The sequence below is a fragment of the Typopeltis vanoorti genome, chromosome 12 (genome assembly GCF_054136105.1).
Source record: "Typopeltis vanoorti isolate ZY-2024b chromosome 12, IOZ_Tvanoo_1.0, whole genome shotgun sequence".
In the NCBI taxonomy this organism is placed as follows: Eukaryota; Metazoa; Arthropoda; class Arachnida; order Uropygi; family Thelyphonidae; genus Typopeltis; species Typopeltis vanoorti.
In genome coordinates this window covers 18,111,265-18,132,537 of record NC_143560.1, presented here as the reverse complement: position 1 = coordinate 18,132,537, position 21,273 = coordinate 18,111,265, and the positions used below count along the sequence as shown (strand labels likewise).

The window sequence follows — 21,273 nt, the reverse complement described above, 5'->3', positions numbered from 1 at the left end:
TTTAAATATAAATTCCACACACACAATATTGTGAAATCTAGAGCACATCAGCACTGAGTGTGGGCAGCAGTCACGATGAAAGAAGTTGTCATCTTTGGAGAAAACTGGGGGAGGGGGCAGGGGTGGGTTCTAAAACAAAAGAAGATGTAATGTAACAAGTAAACAAGAAGCTGATTTGGTATGCTTTGGAGCAGGACTGTAAATGGATGCTGATTATCAGTTATGTATACATTTACAAACTTAAGGAAAATTGGAGGAATAGTAGCAGCCAGTTCAGATAATCTGCATCCATGAAAATCAATTTAAAAGAGGCACAAGATGGAAATATTCTATGAGAAAGGGGCTAGAATGAGCCTATGAGACAGGGGTCAGCAATTAACTGGATAGTCCATTTCTGTATAGCATCAAGCATTTTTATAGAGGTTTTTGGTGCAATACAAATGACAATAATATTCAAGGATAGAACAGATTTTGGATGTATACAATGTTAGGGGGTTGTGTAGGTGAGTACTGTCTTGGGTGGAAAAGGACACTCATATATTTGGAGGATATAGATGTGAAGCCATGATGTGGATGCAATGAGAAGATAAATAAGTGTAAGTTAGTCCAGGAAGAGATATTTGATCTTGTGTGGAATCTCAGCATTAAGAAGGGGCGAAGTTTGATCTTACTTGAGTGAAATAAAAGAAGATTGCATTTTGATAGCATTGAAGTTGACACAACTGTCCTTGCCTCTAATGAAATATGACAAGAAGATCAGTGTTAAAGGCACTGATTATGAAAGATCTTGTGGCTTGGAATATATGAGCTCAGCAAGGTTGTGAAATGAAGAAAGAGGAATGGGAATGCCATCAAAAGTTTACTGAATCCAAATAAAGTTCCCTTACCACCACTTCATATAAAATTCAGGTTACTCAACAATATGTTAAGGCATTAAATAAGAATGGCAAAAGCTTTAAGTGACTTTGCTAAAAATTTCCAAGTTTTTCAGATACCAAGCACAAAGCAGGTTTGTGAGCCATACAACATATACAAATGAACTGCAGATGAATAGTCTGGAGGAACAATGTAGCAAAATTTGAAAATTATGATTGTAATATGGGCTTGAAGGTTCACTTATTGCACTCTCATTAGAGTATTTCCCTGATATGTTGATGCAGCAAATGAAGAGGGATAAAAAGCTTGACCAAGTATGAAACAGATGGCAAGGAGGCATTATTGATGCTGTAATGCCAGCATGATGACAGATTACTGGAAATCAAGGAAAAACGAGCAGCAGAAGACATGAGAAAAAATATCACAAAACAATAATTTAAAATAAAAGTTTCTTTCACTATCTCTCTCTCTCTTTTTTTTTTTTTGAAAAATATTAGTGATTCTGAATATTTTCATATAAAATGTTTTCATTTTCTTTTGGTTTATTAATGGAGGTGTCACATGACATGACTATTCATCTGTAGTTAATTTTTATATGTATGGCTCACAAAAATACCTGCATTGAGTTGGTATCTGAAAAACTTAGAGAGTTTTAGCAAAGGTGTCACATTATGTGACACATCAAAACCTGGAGGTGTCACATAATAATGATGATGATGAATAAATTTTAGCAAAAGCAAGCATCATAATCAAGTCTACAGAAGTACAATGGTAGTAACAGGTGTCTGATGATAAACAGTAATTAAAGAAATAATATCAAAACTCATAGTACAATCAAGCTTCCTAATAACTATATAAAATGTTTATTTGATGATGTGGTTGAAATAAATAAACTTCAGAAAATAAAGAAACGTGTTATATATTAAAAAATCCAAACAAAGAAGAAATAAGGATATCATTTTTGAAATCAACTTCGTAAACTTCACCACAGTATGTTATTTGAATGTTATCTCCATTGGACAAGAATCAATTTGAAGGTGTTAAATGTTTTATTATATTATACAATACAATAATACAATTAAGGCCTTCATCAGATCAATTGACTTATTCTGTGCAAATCTGGTCATCACTTAGTTTCAGGGAGATGATGGGAAAACATGAAATGGTTTGAGACAAGCGGCTAAAGTAACATTATGCTGAAGTACTTGTTGCGAAGATAGACTGAGGGGAATATAATCTGCAGGCCTTGGAAAATAGGAGAAGAGATGATGTCATGGATAAATAAGACTAAAACAACAGAAAATGGAAGAGACAGATGGGAAAGAAGCAAGAAGTCATTCTTGAATGCTGTATAAAGTAGTGATGAAAAAGAGGCAATTTCTTTATAGTGGGAGAGTGGTACATGTGGAATATTTTGAGGGCAGGGACAATGAATAGCCATCAAAAGTTGGTTGTTTGGTAGAGCCTCTGCTACTAATAAAAAGTTAAGCAAGTTTGAGCATGGTTAGTAGGAAGGGGATCAATTGTTCAATGCTGTTGGAACACTCTCTCTTGGTGAGTCTTTGGACTCCCTGGAGGTCTCACATAATAATAATAATAATAACAATGAATAAATTTTAGCAAAAGCAAGCAGCCTCCCATCATAATCAAGTCCACAGAAGTACAATGGTAGTAATAGGTGTCTGATGATAAACAGTAATAATATTATTAATATTATGATTTTCAAGTCTTTTTTAATAAATGATTTATTCTATTTTATCAGAATTACATTCCAAATGTAAAAAGATATTTCAGATAAAATAACAAAACTACTACAGTGTTGCAGAGGCATAGCTAGAGGGGGGGGGGGGGGGCGATCCGCCCTGGGCAGAACTTTGAACCTTTTTGAACTTTTGCAGTCTCGAGAACTAATTTCCAAATATTGTAATACTACTGCGAATTTTCCTCACAGTTGCTGTAAGTATTGCTAGTTGTGAGAGGAGTTTTTCTAAATAAAACTGATTAAGAATTACCTACATTACTATGAGATAGACTTCGCCAATGTCATCGATGATTTTGCTAACAGAAAAGCAAGCAAACACATTTTAGAATGTTGAAATTAGAGTTTCACTTCAGAAATAAAAATAGAGTTTTAATTTATTTCCCTATACATCGTTTCGACTTTTTGTAATATTTTTGGTGTATTGAGAGGGGCAGCAAACTCAGGGACCGCCCCGGGTGGCAAAAGCTTTAGCTACACCACTGCAGTGTTGTTGCATCAACGTTACCTATAAACCAGTTACCTATGTTATCTTAATCTGATTTACCAAAATCAACATATCTCCTTTAGCACAGGCGTTGTATGTATGTGTGGGGGGGGGGATTCTAAACAGCCATTAGCATAGTTAAGATATTGTTATAAATCAGTTGAATGCAATACATTTTTAACATTCTTTAATTCTTTAAAAGAGATTAAAAGACTGCAACAGGTAGAGACAATATGATTATAATCTACAATGCCACTGATAAAGAACTAAAACCAAAAAATAACTAAAAATCATCCTCCAATGTACAGAATATGAGGCACGAATTTATTATGCACCTCTAATTTTTTGTAATTATTTTTATTTACACAAATATATATATATATAGAAAATTAGCTTATAAAATTGCTTGGTATCTTTAACATATATATATTAAAAAAGTGAGTGTGTGTGTGTGTGTGTGTGTGTGTATAGAGAAAATGAAATCCAAATACGCATACGTACATAAACATGCAGAAGTTGATAACATTCTGATTTAAGTTGTTGGAAGTTTTTCACTTGGTTTAACCCTTTATCCAAGTGTAAGCAAACAAAGTTCGCACATGAAGTATTTTGAACTGGGGCAACTTGTATAAAGAAGCTAAGACTTCACATCACCTGCCTTAGTATCCCATAATGCAAAGCACATCTCCTTGCAGACATGTATAATGCTATGCATTATGGGAAGGGTCACTAACCAGACTCGTTTCAACCTTTTCTGATGTTGAATAATAACTGTTACCATCATTATAGCTGAAAAGATTACGATACTAAATAATTATTATTATTATTATTACCCCCAGACCTCATGGAGTCAAAGACTCATCTGGGAGGTCCTTTTATCACACACACATCTCATCATACCGTGTCTTAAACACACTCAAACTCCTTGCAGACACCACACTCTCAGGCAGGGCATTCCAATCATTCACAACTCTGCACGAAAAAAAACCTGCCTCTCACTCCCCTACTCACACCCTCTTTATACAGTTTCCAGGGATGACCTCTGGTTCTCCCCTGATCACCCACTATTCTCTGTAGAACTTCTCCACCATTGATCCTATAACAACCCCCTTACCAAAGAGATGTACAAAGAGATAATACCAAAGAGATGTACAAAACTCTGCAATTATTTGATATACATTAGAAACTGCAGCTTTCTGCTAATGAGGATTAGTAATAAATAACAAATGGAGAAAGGAAGATGATAATTTTTTTTAGCACTGTCCTTTGCTACCTATGATGACAAGACATAATTCTTAATCCTTTAGTGATGAACTTATAGTTGAATTAGACTGATATGATGACAAATATCATGTATCCATAATTTTTTTACTAATTTTTACATTATTTAAAGGAGAGAGAGAGAGTGGGGGAGGGGGAATATTCAATACTACACAGATATCTGTCTGTGGTTGCAATATATTCTTTTTTTTTAAATAAATAAATAAAAAATAATTTCTAACTTACTAAGTGAGAAAAAATAAATAAATAAAATTCTTATCAAATTAAAAAATCCTTTTAAGATTAAGAAATTAAACTTTTCAAACATTTTATTACATGGTGTATGACAAAATAAAAGGAAAACAATAAATTATTATTATTATTGGCCTCCATGGAGTCAAAAGACTCATCGTGGGAGGTCTTTCCTAGGAAACACAAAGTCTAGCATATCACTCCTTGAACTCATTGACTGTTCTTGCTCTCGCCATGGATTTCAGTCATTTTTTTCCCCAAGAATTTTTCTATATCTGTTGCATAAATCTATAAAATTAAAGACTGTATGAGAAAGAAACTACTGCAAATATGCACAATCATCACAAGCTTCAATCTTTCTGTTACTATAATGAAGGTGGAAAACATCGAATCATAAATTCTGTAATACAGTAATTCCTCCCTACTGTTCTGCATGGATAGCTGATTACAACATCCATCTCCAAGTAGCAGGTTATGGATTCAAATCTTACCAACAGTATGGATGTTTTGCAAATGTCTTTACGTGGTAGATGCATTTAATCACCTAGAGTAAGACTATTACCCTCCTTACCTGGAAGACTGAAGTAGCTTAAAAAGTTCCATTTTATCTGGAGTGGGGTTTATGAATTATCTAATATTTAGTTCATCTGCACTGCTAATACTAACATGCTATGGGGAAGGCCTTTTGTAGGTGGGTTTAACATCAAGAAATAGACAAAAAAAAAAAAAAAGGTCACTAAAGTGGTATAAGTTTAGTAACCTCAAATATGCAAAATTTAAAAACTTCAATGCTCACTGCAATTTTATTGCATGAGCCAGCTAAAGGCATTCTGTAAATTATTTTTTATTAATGAAACTTTTTTTTTTCATAAAGCTTTTGTGATGCTGGGCACTGAGGACCCAAATGTCAAAGTGCAAGTAATGTAATGTATTTCTGTAAATGAATAAATGTTTGCAAATGTCCGTTATTAAAATCATGAATTTATTTACAAAACTGTATGAAATCTAAATGTATATATTAAGCTGAAAAGCAATGACTGACTATATTTCCGCGTGAATACAAAAAATACATTAATTCAAATCATATATATATATATATATATTGCCAGAGAATGGACTGGATTGTTGTTTATTCTGGAGCCAGACAATCCTATACCTTATAAGTTGCCTGATGAACATCACAAGTGATTTTCATAATTAACTTCGCCATAAACTTCACATCTTTGAAATTAAATAAACAGCAAACGTGATGTAAAAGCACCGGTTTCGGGGAAATAATAATTCGACATATCACGTGTATAATATGTTGCATCATAAACGGGTAAGAATTATATATATATACATATACTGACGAAACGAAAGATAAGGTTAGGAGAGACAAAGTTTTAGTTATGTTCTTCTGGTTTTCCAAATTGTGTACACCAAATGTCTTAAAATCTATCTACTATATTTAACTAGGATCAGCCAAAATATTAAATTAAAAAGATAATAATAATAACAATAAAATTGACAATGCAGAACGCAATAACAGGATGTTTATTCAAGGAATGTGATGAAGATGAAGCATATCTGATCGTATAGCATAATTAGTTCTTTATTTTTAACCATGGATCCACTACCGTTTTATCAAAACGAGCTTATAACAAACGGTATCAGTTTTTCCCTGATGATTAATGCAAAACAATCACCTTTCTTTCTTATTAACATCGATAAACGCCATCCCACAGCCTACAGCCACAGCATCAAAACATCGATACTAACGTTCCCTGGTGTACAATATTAGCATTGGAGATGTTAAATTAATTCATGTGTTTCCACAATATTTCTTGGACTAGACGATAATGAATCATACTTGTTCTTAAACCTTGGAATATATCGAAATGAAATAAGTATAGGGACATCCAGATACACAATATGCTGGTGTGTGTATATATATATACTCCTGGGTTCGCTCGTGGCCTATACATTTTTAATAGCAGGCCCAAATTTTAGGTTACGTAGGTTACGAAGTAAGGAACGAAGACTATGAAGCTAGGACATTACGTTCAACAACTGCGTGTACTTCTCAGTTCTGTTTTCTCTGACGAATTTCCCTGTTTCTTTGAAATGAATAACAAAAAAAATCCGATTTTTCTTTAGTAACAACTTCCCTCTTTTGTATAAGATCACCTAACAGACATTTAGGTGCAAAGCCTAAACACGGAAAGCTTCCCGATTGTATATCTGATACTGTCAGTTAAGAACTAACATGTGTCTAAAGAGTGGTCGTTATTGAACCATATCAACGGCTTATCCCTTCGTAGTATGCTAAATGATATCACAAACCAAAATTAATTATAGTCAAATAGTAGCTGCAGATGGAAATGCGAAAGTACCTGACATCCAAGATTTCGAAGGAGTGACCAGATTTCTACACCGTCTAAAACTAGGAGTGTTTTTCTTCTGGCAGCAATTGAGCCATTGAGCCATTTGAGCCATTCTCATTAGGTGGTAGCAAGGACTTTGTTTCCATAAACCGGAAAATTAGCCCGAAGAACATTCACATTATTATTATTATTATTATTGTTATTATTCATTTGATATCTCCAGTGAGTCCAAAGACTCATCGAGGGAGGGTATCTACTCTACAACTCTCCATCTCCACAGCTCAATTTTCAAACTACAACGAACCGGAAATACTTTAATCACCAACGCTATCTACTGCTGACTACCACTAGTATTTTCACAGACAATCACAACCATCCATGCCCATGGCAGGATTCGAACCAGCAGCCTTTTGCCTGGAGAGCGGATATGTTAACCATTCGGCCCACTGGACCGGTTAGCATCTTATCTTTAGTTGCTTCGGCCGGAATTTGAAACGAATCAAATCGACTTCGACCAAAAAGCTATAGGAAGAGCAAGTCACTGAAGATTGCCTGCAAAAAAGAGACAAAAAGAAAGAAAAAAAAAGGGTAGACTGCCCCAATTTCTGTAGAAGAGTAGCTGCACAAAAGACAGACGCCCGCATAACAGCCAACTGGGATACTATGCAGGCGTAAAGGACATCACGCCTCACTAATAGGACGTTGGACGTATATGATATTCAGCTTAAAATCATGCTAGATCCTTTGCTATATCACATTGAATAGTTAAATGCAATTATGGAGAAAGCCTGGGAAATTCTTTATTCCAGATTGCATTTTTTTATATATATTTATACTACACACAAGAGGTACAAGAACCTATAGCATATAAGTAGAGCCTCTGTAGCTCAGTTGGTATAGAAAAAGTCCATTGATCGGAAATCCCTAGGTTAGATTCCTGTTTATGATGTGAGAAAACTTTATCTGGTTTCGTTCGACTAAAGATGAATTAGCTGGTCATACGGGGACAGAGGATTTTTTCACCAGGAAAAAGCAGCCCCTGTGAACAAACATGAATTTAGAGTCATAATATATATATATATATAAACTTGGGGGATCTTCCCCTGATGCATACGGCGCCCAACTCCCCCCCCCCAAGTTCCACATGGGTAGGCCGGTTCTCCTTGAATTCTGATTACTCGAATTTTGAAGACTAGAAAGGGATCCCCCCCTGGCACCTACGGCACCCAATCCCCCAAGTTCCGGACTGATAGGCCGGTTCCCCCTTGAATTCTGATGTCTTGAATTTTGAAAACTCGAAAGGGGGTACCGCCCTCTGGCGCCTACAGCACCCACCCCCGAGTTCCGGACCTGGTAGGCCTGTTCTCCTTGAATTCTGATGACTCGAATTTTAAAAACTCGAAAGGGGGGTACCGCCCTCTGGCGCCTACAGCACCCAACCCCCGAGTTCCGGACCTGGTAGGCCTGTTCTCCTTGAATTCTGATGACTCGAATTTTAAAAACTCGAAAGGGGTGCCTCCCCTGCCCCCCCCCCCCTTGGCGCATACGTTCCCCCATCCCCCCCTAGTTTCGCACTGGTATGCTGTTCTCTTTGAATTCAGATGACTCGAATTTTGAAGACTCAAAAGAGGGTTCTTCCACCCCCCCCTCCTGGTGCATACGGCGCACAACCCCTTGAGTTCCGGACTGGTAGACCTGTTCTCCTTGAATTCTGATGACTCGAATTTCGAAGACTCGACACTCAGGGTAGCCCTGAGTTTCAAACGTTTCAAATAACTTAACAAAAAACGTTACAAAAAAAGGCTTATCATTTTATATTATAGAGTATATATATATATATATATATATATATATATATATATATATATATATATATATATATATATATATATATATATATATATATATATACATACAGTATTACAGTATATATATAATGAGGGATATATATCTATTCCTCATTAGGAGGGCTCTACCAGCCCACAAGAAGAAATGGGGAAAAGGGAGGAAACCCCATACGAATAAATGAATAAGTAGTACATAAGAGATCAAACCGGCAATGTGAGATGGATAATAGAAAGAGCACAGGAATATCAAAGGTCTACCTTTGTTTCCTTGAGTACAGCAAGGCTTTTGACTCTGTAGATCATGTGAAACTGTGGAATGTGTTAAGAACAATGGGAGTACCAGAGCATTTCATTATCTTTCTGAGGAATCTTTATTATGAACAGGAAGCTTTTGTCCGAACAGATCTTGGAGAAACTTAATATTTCACTATAGGTAAAGGGATGTGACAAGAATGTATTTTATCTCCATACCTGTTTAACTGGTACAGCGAATACATTTTAAGAATAGCAGGGCTGGAAGAGTCTTTAGTTGGAATTAAACTTGGTGGAAGAAATGTTAATAATTTGAGTATGCAGAAGATACCATCTTACTAGCAAAATGTTAAGAATATTTGGAGGAACTTATTATGAAAGTTAAAGAAGAAAGTGCTAATTATGGTCTTAAACTTAACCTCAAAAAGGTTAACATGTGAACTTAATGATCTTGAAGTAGATGCGGAGAAAATGGAAGCAGTTAACAATTTTGTGCTCCTAGGATCCCGAATTGATCAAGATGGTTATTGTACTGAAGAAGTTAGAAGAAGATTATCACTCGGAAAGAAAGCAATGACAAATTTAAGCACAATCTTTAAAGATATTAGCCTCGCAATAAAAAAATCAGAATCGTGAAAGCAAGGGTATTCCCTATAGTACTGTTTGGATGTGAAAGTTGGACCCTGAGAAAGAGGGAAAGAAGAAAGACAGATGCATTTGAATTGTGGGTTTGAAGACGCTTACTAAGAATACCATGGACTGCAAAGCAGACCAAAAATTCAGTAATAGACAGAATAAAGCCAGATTGCTCCCTCAAATCTATGATCATCAAGCAAAAATTATCGTACTTCAGACATATTATGCTAGTAAATGACAACCTGGAGATGATGATGCTTGCTAAAGTTGGTAGAAGTAGGAGAAGAGGAAGACCAAGAATTAGATAGGTGGATGGAATTAAAGAAGCAACTGGAATTCGCTTGGAAATTCTGAAATATATGGTAAGGGACAGATCTGAATGAAGAATGCATGTTCATGGAATCACCAAGAGTCGAAAACGACACGATGAACCATAACAACAAGTTCATAAGTGTCTGTGTGTGAGGTGTAGATGAGCGTTCTTATTGACATTCTTCTTAAAGAACTGTAGGTTGAAATTTTTGGAATGAACATCATGAAGAAGGCTGTTCCAAAGGACAGAGATAGATAGAATAAATGAGGAAGAGGAGAAGCAGGTTCAATGAGTTTACAGTTGTACTGTACAGGGATGTTGGACTAGCTGCTCTTGTTTTAAAAGGCCTAAGAACAAGTGGAATAATGTTTTTGCTAGTTCATTGTAGCAGTAACTGTAGAAGAGAGTAGAAGACTGTAGAAGAGTATCTGTAGAAGAGACAGATCTGTAACCTTTCATCTGTGAAATAGAGGTTGAAGTGAGCCTGTGAGTGAAGGATCATCTATAAGCCAAATTGCTCTCCTCTGACATCATCAAGAATTTTAAGATTTTAGGTTCATCGCCCCAAATATATGTACTGTATTATAGGGATGGACGGAATTGGGATTTATATAGGGTTAATATCTGAGAGGTTATAAAATAGCTCCTTGAGCAGAGAAATATGCATAGTATTTAGAAGCTACGGAAGATATTGATGTGATATGTTTGTGGAGGTAAATGAGAGGTTGGAGATAAATAACAATCCAAGCAGAGAGAGAGAATCATGTCTGTTGATAAGTATGTGTATTACTGAGGATCAAGGGAAGGTGACTGAGATTACTTTTCAAGAGAAAAGGCAGGACTGCGTTTTGACGGCATTGAAGGTGACTAGGCTATTTTTGCCTGACTGAATGATGATGAGTCATTGTTTAACGCACTGGTTGTCAATGATCTTGATGTAAAGAGTGCCTATGAACAACAACGTTTGTCAAAGGACTACACTGTGTGGAGAGTGGTATCATTGGCAAAGATATGAATAGGATTTGTGGTGATTGAGCGTAAGGCTATTTATGTATAAGAGAAAGAGAGTATGTGAGACAACAAAGCCCTGAGGTACTCCTGCATTGGTGGCAGAGCTTGAAGAGAGGGTGCGCTCACCATGACATTCAACGAACTACCAGAGAGACAGCTAGCTATCCAGTTACAAAGGGCGGCAGGTAAACGAAAGGAAGGAAGTTTGAAAAGCAGGCCTTGATGCTAAAGACGATCGAAAGCCTTAGAAATATTAAGGGCAACAGCACACATTTCTTCGAACCTTTCCATGAGATGTGTCTAGTGGTGAGCTGAGTAGGCTAAAATATCAGTCGTGGATCTGAATCAAGGAAATCCATAGAAGTGGATGCTATTTAATGTGAGCTTTTATGCAGTGAAGAAGTTAATTATCGATAACTTTATTTATTATTTTGGATAGGCTGAAGATGATGGCAAATGGTCGGTAGTTGGACGGCAGGTTTTTGTCTCTCATTTTCGGAATCGGTTGGATATACAGGGTGTTCGGGATAAATTTGACAGTTTCGTAAGGAAAAAGAAAATCTTCTTTGTATCTATTAAATTTAATGAATTGACAAAAAAACATTACAGGCAGAGTTAATTACAATACTATCAACAAGATTTACTCAAAATAACCACCATTAGCATCGATCACAGCTTCAATTCTGCTTCGGAACCTCGAACAAGCTGATGCTACAGTCTCCCTGGGAAGGGCCGCAAAAACTGTTTTAATTTTATCCATTAACTGGGCTTTTGTATTACTGGAAGTGCGATTGGTGTCTTTTTCAACTGCGCCCCATACAAAATAATCCATGGGGTTAAGGTCTGGGGAGTTTGGAGGCCAAACATTTGGACTGGTGAAGTCGTAGAAATTTTCAGACAACCATTTTTGACTTTTCCCAGAGGTGTGGCAAGGGGCCGAATCCTGCTGCCATACATACGGCCTACCATTGGCTACCCTTGTTATCCAGGGCTTGACTAAAGTTAGCAACTCCACGAACAAAGCCCGAATTCCAATGCCAGGGTTCTTCAACAACTGTTCCTGCAGATTTGCGAGCAATTCTGCTGTACGAACGCAATCAGATCGTCTGCTAGGGATCTTTCTTCTTGCTACATCCTCGTAGTCACCATTGCAAGTCTCTAGTTCATGCCTGATTGTTTTTACTGTATTCAGGGAGCATTGGGCAGCAGTCGTAATATCCTTATTTTGATGGCGGGCACGAATCATCATGATACAAGTTATTCTCTTCCATGATTCAGGTGGGTTCCAGCTATCCATCCTTTCTGACATCTTGTATATGAATGAAGAAGGGTCCAAACTTTTAAATGAAGAGAAGTGTGTGTTAATACATGTAACTTACGGAAAAATATAATTAATTATAAATATGTCAAATTCATCCCGAACACCCTGTATTAGTTTTCATGAGATGCTAACTTAGTATAGGAGATTGAAGAGATTATAGAGGCCAGGTTTTAGCTTTTTAGCACAATGTTTGTGTAGAGCTGGAGAGAAGTCTCAATGGCTTCTTTGTTTAATGTTCTTGTCTTTCTGCCAAAAGGCAAAAGGAGGCATATGGTGTTCAGTTGTTAGTAGAAGGAGGTAAATTGCCTCCATTGTCTCTGTAGGAGTTATAGGAAAGGAGTAATGCTAGGAGGTCAGGTTTTTTTAATTTGGGTGGTGTAACAGTGATGCCATCTAGCTGAGAGAGTGATGAGAGTTCACGTGAAGAAGTTACGTCTGCCTTTTGGAGAAGATTTGAGTTTTCTGCTATTAGCCTTTATGCAGTTGAGTGGAGTTTGCCAAGTACAGAAACTTTTTCTAAGCCTTTGTTCGACTGGTTTCCGAGTTAGTTGATATCTGTCAAGCGGGTTTTTTTCGTTCCGTAAACTCAAGAAAAGCGACTGTAGAACCCACATTATTCAGGCTAACACTTTCTGTTCGGGTTAAGTACCAAGAGATTGCAGCATTTCTTTGTCTCTCTTCATTGGTTGCCATTTATAATTGGTGATAGTCATGCACCAGTCATCTCTGGTTGGTAACTGGAGGAGATTGAACTGCCCACTCAGCCTTCAAAAGCTAGTAGGGTTAAATGGCCTCGCCTACTCCCTATAAAAGAATGAAAGGTGTTAGCTGATTATTTATTTTTATTTATAATTATAATAATAATCTGTTCATATAGACCAGGCATGGGCAACCTTTCCTAGTTCGGGGACCAAATTATCATTCTGTCTCCAAGTCAAGGGCCGGACCAAATTATTAAATAAAATAAATTAATATTAATTGAATTAAAACAAGTTTCTACTTCATATTTCATTTATTTATAATATAATGCTTTGGTATAAATTGCTACATAAATTTTATAATATAATGAACGGCATAACAAATTAATGTGAAGATTGGCCTTGTACTTCAACTATGAGACTATCAATATTGACGTTAATATTACTTAAGAATAATGGCATAGAATTTTCGAGGTTTTCGTCCGTAATTCTTGTCCGGATTTTTTATTTATTGTATTTCATCCTCGAAATGATTTTTCTTGAAAAGGCGCGTAAATTTGTATATTTTTCTTCCACCAAATAAAATTTATAAAAATCCGTCAAAGCAATATTGTTAAATTGTGATTTTAGCATTAAATCCGCCTGAAGCTCAATAAGTTCCATCTGTAAGTTTTCTGACACATTATTTACATCAGCATCCATCGGACGAACAAATATAGCGAATGTGGAGTCTTTGTTTTTGAAGTCGGCAAACCTTGTATCAAATTGCTCCATCAGTTCATCTCCATAACAATTATAAGGGATATTTTTATGAGTTGCTGGCATAGGAAAATGAAAACAATTTTTAGCTCTAATCTGACTTTTTAACAATCTTAGTTTATTACAAAAAGCTTTGACATGTCCATGCAGTTCATGAACCAATTGTCCTTGTTTTTGCAATTTAAGATTCAGTTCCTTTAGTTATCAGGTGACATCTACAAAGAATGCTAAATGACACACCCACTCATCATCTTTTACTTGGTTAATTGTGTTTCCTTTTATGTCCATAAAATATGGAATGTCTTATCTCAGATCATAAAATCGTTTTAACATTTTACCTTTACTCAACCACCTCACTTCACAATAATAAGACACATCTTCATTAAGTATAATTTCTGGGAAATTCCCATGCTACTCCTCTAAAACACTATTAATATAATTAACGGCTATTTTAGCCTGTTTTTGTTTAGGAGTGTCCCTTATATTTAATACATTGGCTAACATAACTCAAAAGGGGTATTATATATTTTAGGGCATTACGGGCGAGTGTAGAAGGCAATTATGGCAGAATAAAAAATGTGGAAAAATTATGTACATACCTTGATTTTGGTTTAGAGATGCCTTCTAAATCCAAGCTCTTGTTGAAAGGGGGGAAGAGAGGAAAAGAACATGGGGGTGTACTTGCGACACGGGAAATAAATTTGGGAACCCGGGTTACTATTAATAATATATATATAAATATATATATATATATTATTTTGTTGTGGGGAGAGGGGGGGGGAAAGAAGGGGAAAGGTATCCTTATGTGGGAACTGGGGCAAGGGTTTACGGGGTGTGGACCGTTTCGGTCATCGTCTGACCATCGTCGGAACTTTGTGGGAATGACTGTAGGGCTATGTCAAGGCTGTAAGATGTATCTGCCAAATTTGGGCATTTGTTGTCGCTGAATGGCCGGAGGCGTGGCTTAATTTGTAAGTTTTGGAACGTCCAACATTCGGAAATTAGGTAGGGGCGGTGGACGTTGATAGAATTGCCATCGCATTTTATGGCAATAGTTTCGGATATTCTAAGCATCGTTTCGTTTTCTTGTTTGTCAATGATTATGGCTTTGTCAATTTGGGGAATGTGTTTTAGTTCAAGGGCGTGAGCTGCAATTTCAGTCTTCCCTGTATTCTGTGGTTTGTTTTTCTTTTTGATGTTGCGATGTTTTTTCGTGTTCAGATATTCTGGAATGGGAATATTGCAATCCCTGAAGTGCTCTTGTAGTCTAGTCCATAACGACCTAATTGTAGAGCCCGTGTAGGTGACACTTCTAAACAAAAACAGGCTAAAATAGCCGTTAATTATATTAACACATCTTCATAATCCGAAAATACGTCTGCCAAATACTCCTTAAATAGGCGGTGATTAAGTGTCCGTGTCTTAATGAAGTTAATACTGGATACTACAACTTCCATAACATTTATGAATTTAATCGATTTTTCACAGAGATTTTGTTGGTGGATAATGCAATGAAAATTTGTTAAATTTTTCCGGATGGATCTGTAGTTCTATTGCTCTTTCATGAACTATTCCAATAAATCCCTTCTGTGCACCAACCGTTGAAGGGGCTCCATCAGTGCATATGCTAGATAGTGAATCCATTTAAGCCCAAATCTCTCGAAGACTGTGTTGACTGTTTCAAATACATCTTTACCGATAGTTGTTCCTTTTAACAGTCGAAGCGCCAATAATTCTTCTGTAATGTTGAAATCCGCATCAACCTCGAATAAATATTGCTAGTTGTGTTGTATCGGGGCATCTGTGCTGTTATCCAAAGCAAATGAAAATGCTTTCAATTAACAATTTTCTCCTTTAAACTTTTTATGATATCATCAGCTATAATTTCTATTCGTCGGACAAGAGTACGTCTCGACAAACGAATATTCTCGAAGTCTTTTTTCTTTTCAGGACATATTATACTTGCAACATCCAGCAGACATTCTTTGAAAAATTATCCTTCACTAAATGACTTAGAATGCTTAGCGATTTTTTCGCTTACCACAAAGCTGGCATTGACAATGCTGTGGTGCTGCGTTCTTTGCTTGTTGAACATTTGCTGCTGGGTATCCAAGGTCTTCTTCAACTTCTGCATTTCATCTTTTCATAGTTGTCCATCAGTTTTTGGGTGATCCGCATGTCTCGAAGTAAAGTGTCTCTTCAAGTTGTATTCTTTGTTGACGGATACAGATTCGTTGCACAGCCAACCTTTATTCAGAATAAAATAATAATCCTCCATCCAGTTGTCTTGAAAATGACGATTCTCTACATCTACTTTTCTTTTATTTTGAAATAACCCCTGACATTGTCCCAAATTTATAAGCGATATTCAGAACTGTCTTCTACACTGCAGGCACTGAACAGAACATAACATCAATGCAGGCACTGAACAAAGCACAACACCAACGCAAGTACCGAACTCACACGTTGTAACACGTTTACACATGCTGCTAGTCAAAGTTAGAAAGAGACCTTGGTTAGAGAAAACGTAGTGTGTTTTGCACAGGCCATATGACGTCAGCTTAATGTGAGTTAGTAGAACACACTATGTTTTCTTCCACCACGAATCAGACAAACTTCGCTGAAATAGATTAGGGCTGGATCAAAGGAAATAGAGGGCCGGATTCGCCCTGTGGCCGGGGGGTTGCCCATATGTGATTTAGAGTATATACATTTATACGATTCACATATTGTATTTTCGTTTAGAACTAATATACATTAGAAAATACATTTTAGTATGAATATACATAACCATTAACAACAAAAGTAGTAGAAGTAATAATGTATTATTACTTCTACTACTATTTATTATTATTATTAACTAGATGAACATATAGTGGTGAAATTCACTTATTTAACAGTTAATTATTATTATTATTATGGTATGTCACCTCAAAGGAGTCCAAAGACTCATTGAGCTAGGGCACTTATTCCACAACTCTCATCTCCCCCACTCAATCCACTAACTACAGTGAACTGCAAATGCCATCATCATCATCTACCTCCCACCACCACCACTAGTATTTTCACAAACAATTCAAACATCCATGTCCATAGAGGGATTCGAACCCGTAGCCTTTTGGCTGTAGAGCGTGTACGTTAACCACTCGTCCAACCAGGCAATTCTTTGTCTGTTTCTTCATCAGTTGCCACTTATAATTGGTGATAGTCATGTGCCAGTTATCTGCGGTTGGTTACTGGTGGGGATTAAACTGCCCACTTAGTCTCCAAAAGTTCATAGGGTTAAAAGGCCTCACCTATTCCCTATAACGGACTAAAAGGTGTTATCTGATTATTTATTTTTATTTATAATAATAAATAAATAAATCAGCTAACGTCTTTTATTCCCTTATAGGGAGTAGGTGAGGCCTTTATACCCTATTTAGCTTTTGGAGACTGAGTGGCCAATTTTTGTTGTTAGTTGATTCCTTGTGTTTTTATAAAATGTTTATAGATGAGTGTCACTAGGTGATATTTTTAGTCTTTTCCGTATATTTTCCTTTACTGCAATAATATTTAGAATGTAGCCATTTATCCATAGATTATTGACTGTTTGTCGCATCGTTTGTGTAGGCTTTGTTGCTTTTTGTATATTTCTGTGACTATTAGTTGGAGGTTCTCAAATAAAGTTAGAGGGTCATTTACTTTGATTTACAATTCCAATGTGTATTTTTATAAGATTGTCGACAATGCACCTTAATATGATCGAGTTTGTCGAATTTTGTGGTATTGGGAGGGGAGGGGGAGTGACATAATGAAACAATGTTGAGACAGAGAAGTGATCGGCAACTTTGCCGTTAATTACTGATGATGCAGTTGTATGGAAGCCCGTATGTTTATATGGTCAATGCATGTTTCTGTTAGTGAATTGTTGGGCATTTCTTCTCTTTTACGGGACTTGTACAGACAGTATATCAAGGTATTTGTTAATGATTGAAGAAGTATGGTCCAGAGTATTTATGTTAATATCTCCTATTAGGATGAGCCGATGTGTTGTACAGGGTTCATCGCCTCATAGCCATGTTTCAAGTTCATGCAGTAAACTGAGTGGATTATTATCTGGGAGTCTGTATATTATGGTAGTTGTGTATTTGACGTTATGTTTGTCGTTATTTGTGATTTCCAAAATTAGTGTTTCCGCATGTTCGAAACGATTTTGTTTTTCGCTCACACTGTATATTTCTTTGATAATTGCTACGATGCCATCTCCTCTTTTGTTTGATCTACATAAATTGTAGGACTGGTAGTTATTAATGTTGTATGCATAAGTTTCTGTGTAATTTATTGCAACTCCAGTCTGGATTAGTACATCTATGTTTGCCAAGGTGTAGTTGAACAATGTTATTGATGTAAACCACTGTTTCTTTATAATTCTTATGTTTGTGTGTACAGTAGCGCACTCACGATTTAATCTTGGGGGAGCCCTAGTTGAGTAGACGATTTGAGAATACACACTACGCATCACATGCGACCTATGACTGAGCATCTGCAATGATCGTTAATTCATAAGTAGTATAGAAATAGAACACACGACGACAAAATATAAATAAAAAAATGAATTTTAATTTGGAAAAGATTTGTGAAATATTTTTTAGTGCTTTTCCCTTTTCCTTGGGGGTGGAGTGCCACTTGAGCCCTCCCTCTAGGTGCGCCATTGTGTGTGTACAATGGTGAAGTCAGTATTGGTGGAAATATCTGTCCATTTCTTCAAAGAGTCAAAGACTTTGAAATTTATATTTTTTAACTGGTTATGTTCGCCCAGGTTGAAGATCTTCATGATAATATTTTCATTGATTGCAAAAATATTTACACATACAATAAACATCTTGAGTGATATTGCAACTTATGATTTATTTTTAGTTTTTATATAGTTTTTAAAATAATTTTAAATCTTTTTCTTAAGGATGGGGAGCGTTAATGTATTATATTGGTATACTGCATAGGTCGAATTCTCTTGCAATTATATAAATTCCAGCGGTTTCATTCCTGTCTCATAAATATCTGTGAATCCTTAGTGTTTTTTTTTTTTTTTTTTTTTGAAAACTGATGGGCAGCTAGTCTCTACTCATTTTCTAATTCCTATCCTTAACACTAGAAAAAAACTGTTGCCTATGCCAGATATCAATTAACTGTGAAGCCCGTCGAAGAAAGGCTTAGAACAATTCCTCTAGTTTTTCTTCCTTCTACGTGCTAGCCCTACTGGTCTGTTATAGAGCTATCTTAAGCCCTTCTAAGTCGTATCGGTCCCGAAGATAAGGTGACTAGTCCTATGCCTCCCGATATATTCTATGGCTGTAGTTGCGTGTGTTCGCAGGGCTGGTTTGCCTGCTTGAGGGAGGAAAAATCTCAGATAAATCAGGGAGAAAAACCCTACAGTCCACGCCCAAGACCTGCTAACTTGACTATGACTGAGAAAGATCCTTAAGCTCCTCACGTCGGCAAAGGGAATCGAACCCAGGACACGCCATTCCCAGGCATATGGTTGCAAAGCACATAGCCAATAGGTTTTTATTACCAAACCGTACGGACCACACTTCCTCTAGTTGCCAACTAGAATGAAACTGAAAACAGTTTTTCATCAACTAGCCTAGTACTATTAATGCAAATATCAATTCCACTAAGTGATTATCATTATTATTATTATTAAATTATTTTTAAATTATTAAATTATAAATTAAATTGTAATATTGTTAAATTATATCAAATTATTATTAAAGTATTAAATTATTATTATTAAACTATATAACAGAATCTCAAACATAGGCGAACATATCCAGTCAGACAACATAAACTTCAAGGTGATCGACTCTTAGAAGAAATGGTCAGACAACATTTCCACCAACACCAACTTCAATATCATACACACAAACATAAGAAGTATAAAAAAAAAACACTGGCTTATATTGATAACACAGCTCAATTGTACCATGATAAACATAGATGCGCTAATACTGACCGAAGTTACAATAAACGACACAGTAATTTACGCTTAAAACATAAATAATTATCAAACCTACAACTTATGCAGACCAAACAAAAGAGGAGGTGGCATCGTGGCATTTATCGAAGAAAAATACAATGTGACTGATAAACAAACTCACTTAGAACATGCGGAAACACTAATTGTGGAAATCACAAATAGCCACAATAGTATCAAATACACAATAAACACAATACACAGACCCCCAGATAATAATCCACTCAGTTTTCTTCACGAGTTAGAAACATGGCTAAGCGGCACCAAACCCCGTACAACACACAAGCTCATCCTAATAGGAGATATTAACATAAATACGCTTGACCAGGCTTCCTCAACCACTAACACATATCTTGATATACTGAGTCAGTACAACATAAACCCTACCATTAACTCCCCAACAAGAGAAAAAATACTCAATAACTCACTAGCGCAATCATGCATTGATCATATCAACATACGGGCTCCCATCCATACATATGCATCATCAGTAATTAACGTAAAAATTGCCGATCACTACTTTGTCTCAACTTCGTTTTATTACGTTTCCTCCCCCCTCCCCCTCCCACCACCACAAAAGTCGACAAAACTCGATCATACTAAAGAGCATCGTCGATAACCAAGTGAAATATACAGACTGGAATTCCCTACTTAAAGTAAATGATCCTGTAACATTATACGAGAATTTTCAGCTAAAGTTCACAGAAATATACAAAAAAGCAACAAAACCTACACAAACGAGGCGACAAACAGACAACAATCCATAGATAAATGACGACATACTAAATTCTATTACTGTAAAAGAAAATCTATGGAAAAAACTTAAAAAGTCACCCAGTAACACACACATTTACAAACCTTATACAAAAACACAAGAAACTGACTATCAACAAAAATTCGTAGGGCAAAAAGACACTACTACTTCCAAAAATTCATTGAATATAACGACAACATTAAGCAAACATGGGCTACACTCAACGAAATAGTAACTCGAAAAAAGTAAAATTCAGCACAAGATTTTATTGCAAAAAGCTTCGGTCAGGACACAAACCAAGAGGAACTAGCAGACTCATTCAATCATGCTTTCACAATCAACATCACACAACTCAAAAAAGACAAACTACCAACGATCAACAAAAAACTACCACCGACAAAAAGTCAACAAAAAACGATGTGTTTTCCACCCGTAACAAAACAGGAACTGAAAGAAGCAATCCTACAACTAAAACCAAAGACCACTTCAGGAATAGACAAAATAAGAGTCACAGACCTTATAACACACTTTGAACAAATAAATTCAATAATTTTGAAACTCGTGAACATAATATTCGACACAGGCATTTTTCCACAACAACTAAAAACTGCAGTAATTACGCCAATATACAAATACGGCAAAAGGAACGATACTCAGAACTACACA

At 36.2% G+C, this 21,273-nt stretch overlaps 1 protein-coding gene across 1 annotated transcript in view; it reads right to left on the bottom strand.

Moving 5' to 3' along the window:
• Nucleotides 1–6,359, bottom strand: part of LOC150100611 (protein FAN-like) — a 477,112-nt gene extending 470,753 nt beyond the window's left edge. The window contains exon 1 of the mRNA XM_090401841.1: nucleotides 6,323–6,359. Coding sequence (XP_090257967.1) covers nucleotides 6,323–6,354 — 32 coding nt within the window. The 5' untranslated portion in view covers nucleotides 6,355–6,359. The remainder of the gene's footprint in view (nucleotides 1–6,322) is intronic.
• Nucleotides 6,360–21,273: the final 14,914 nt, after the last annotated feature.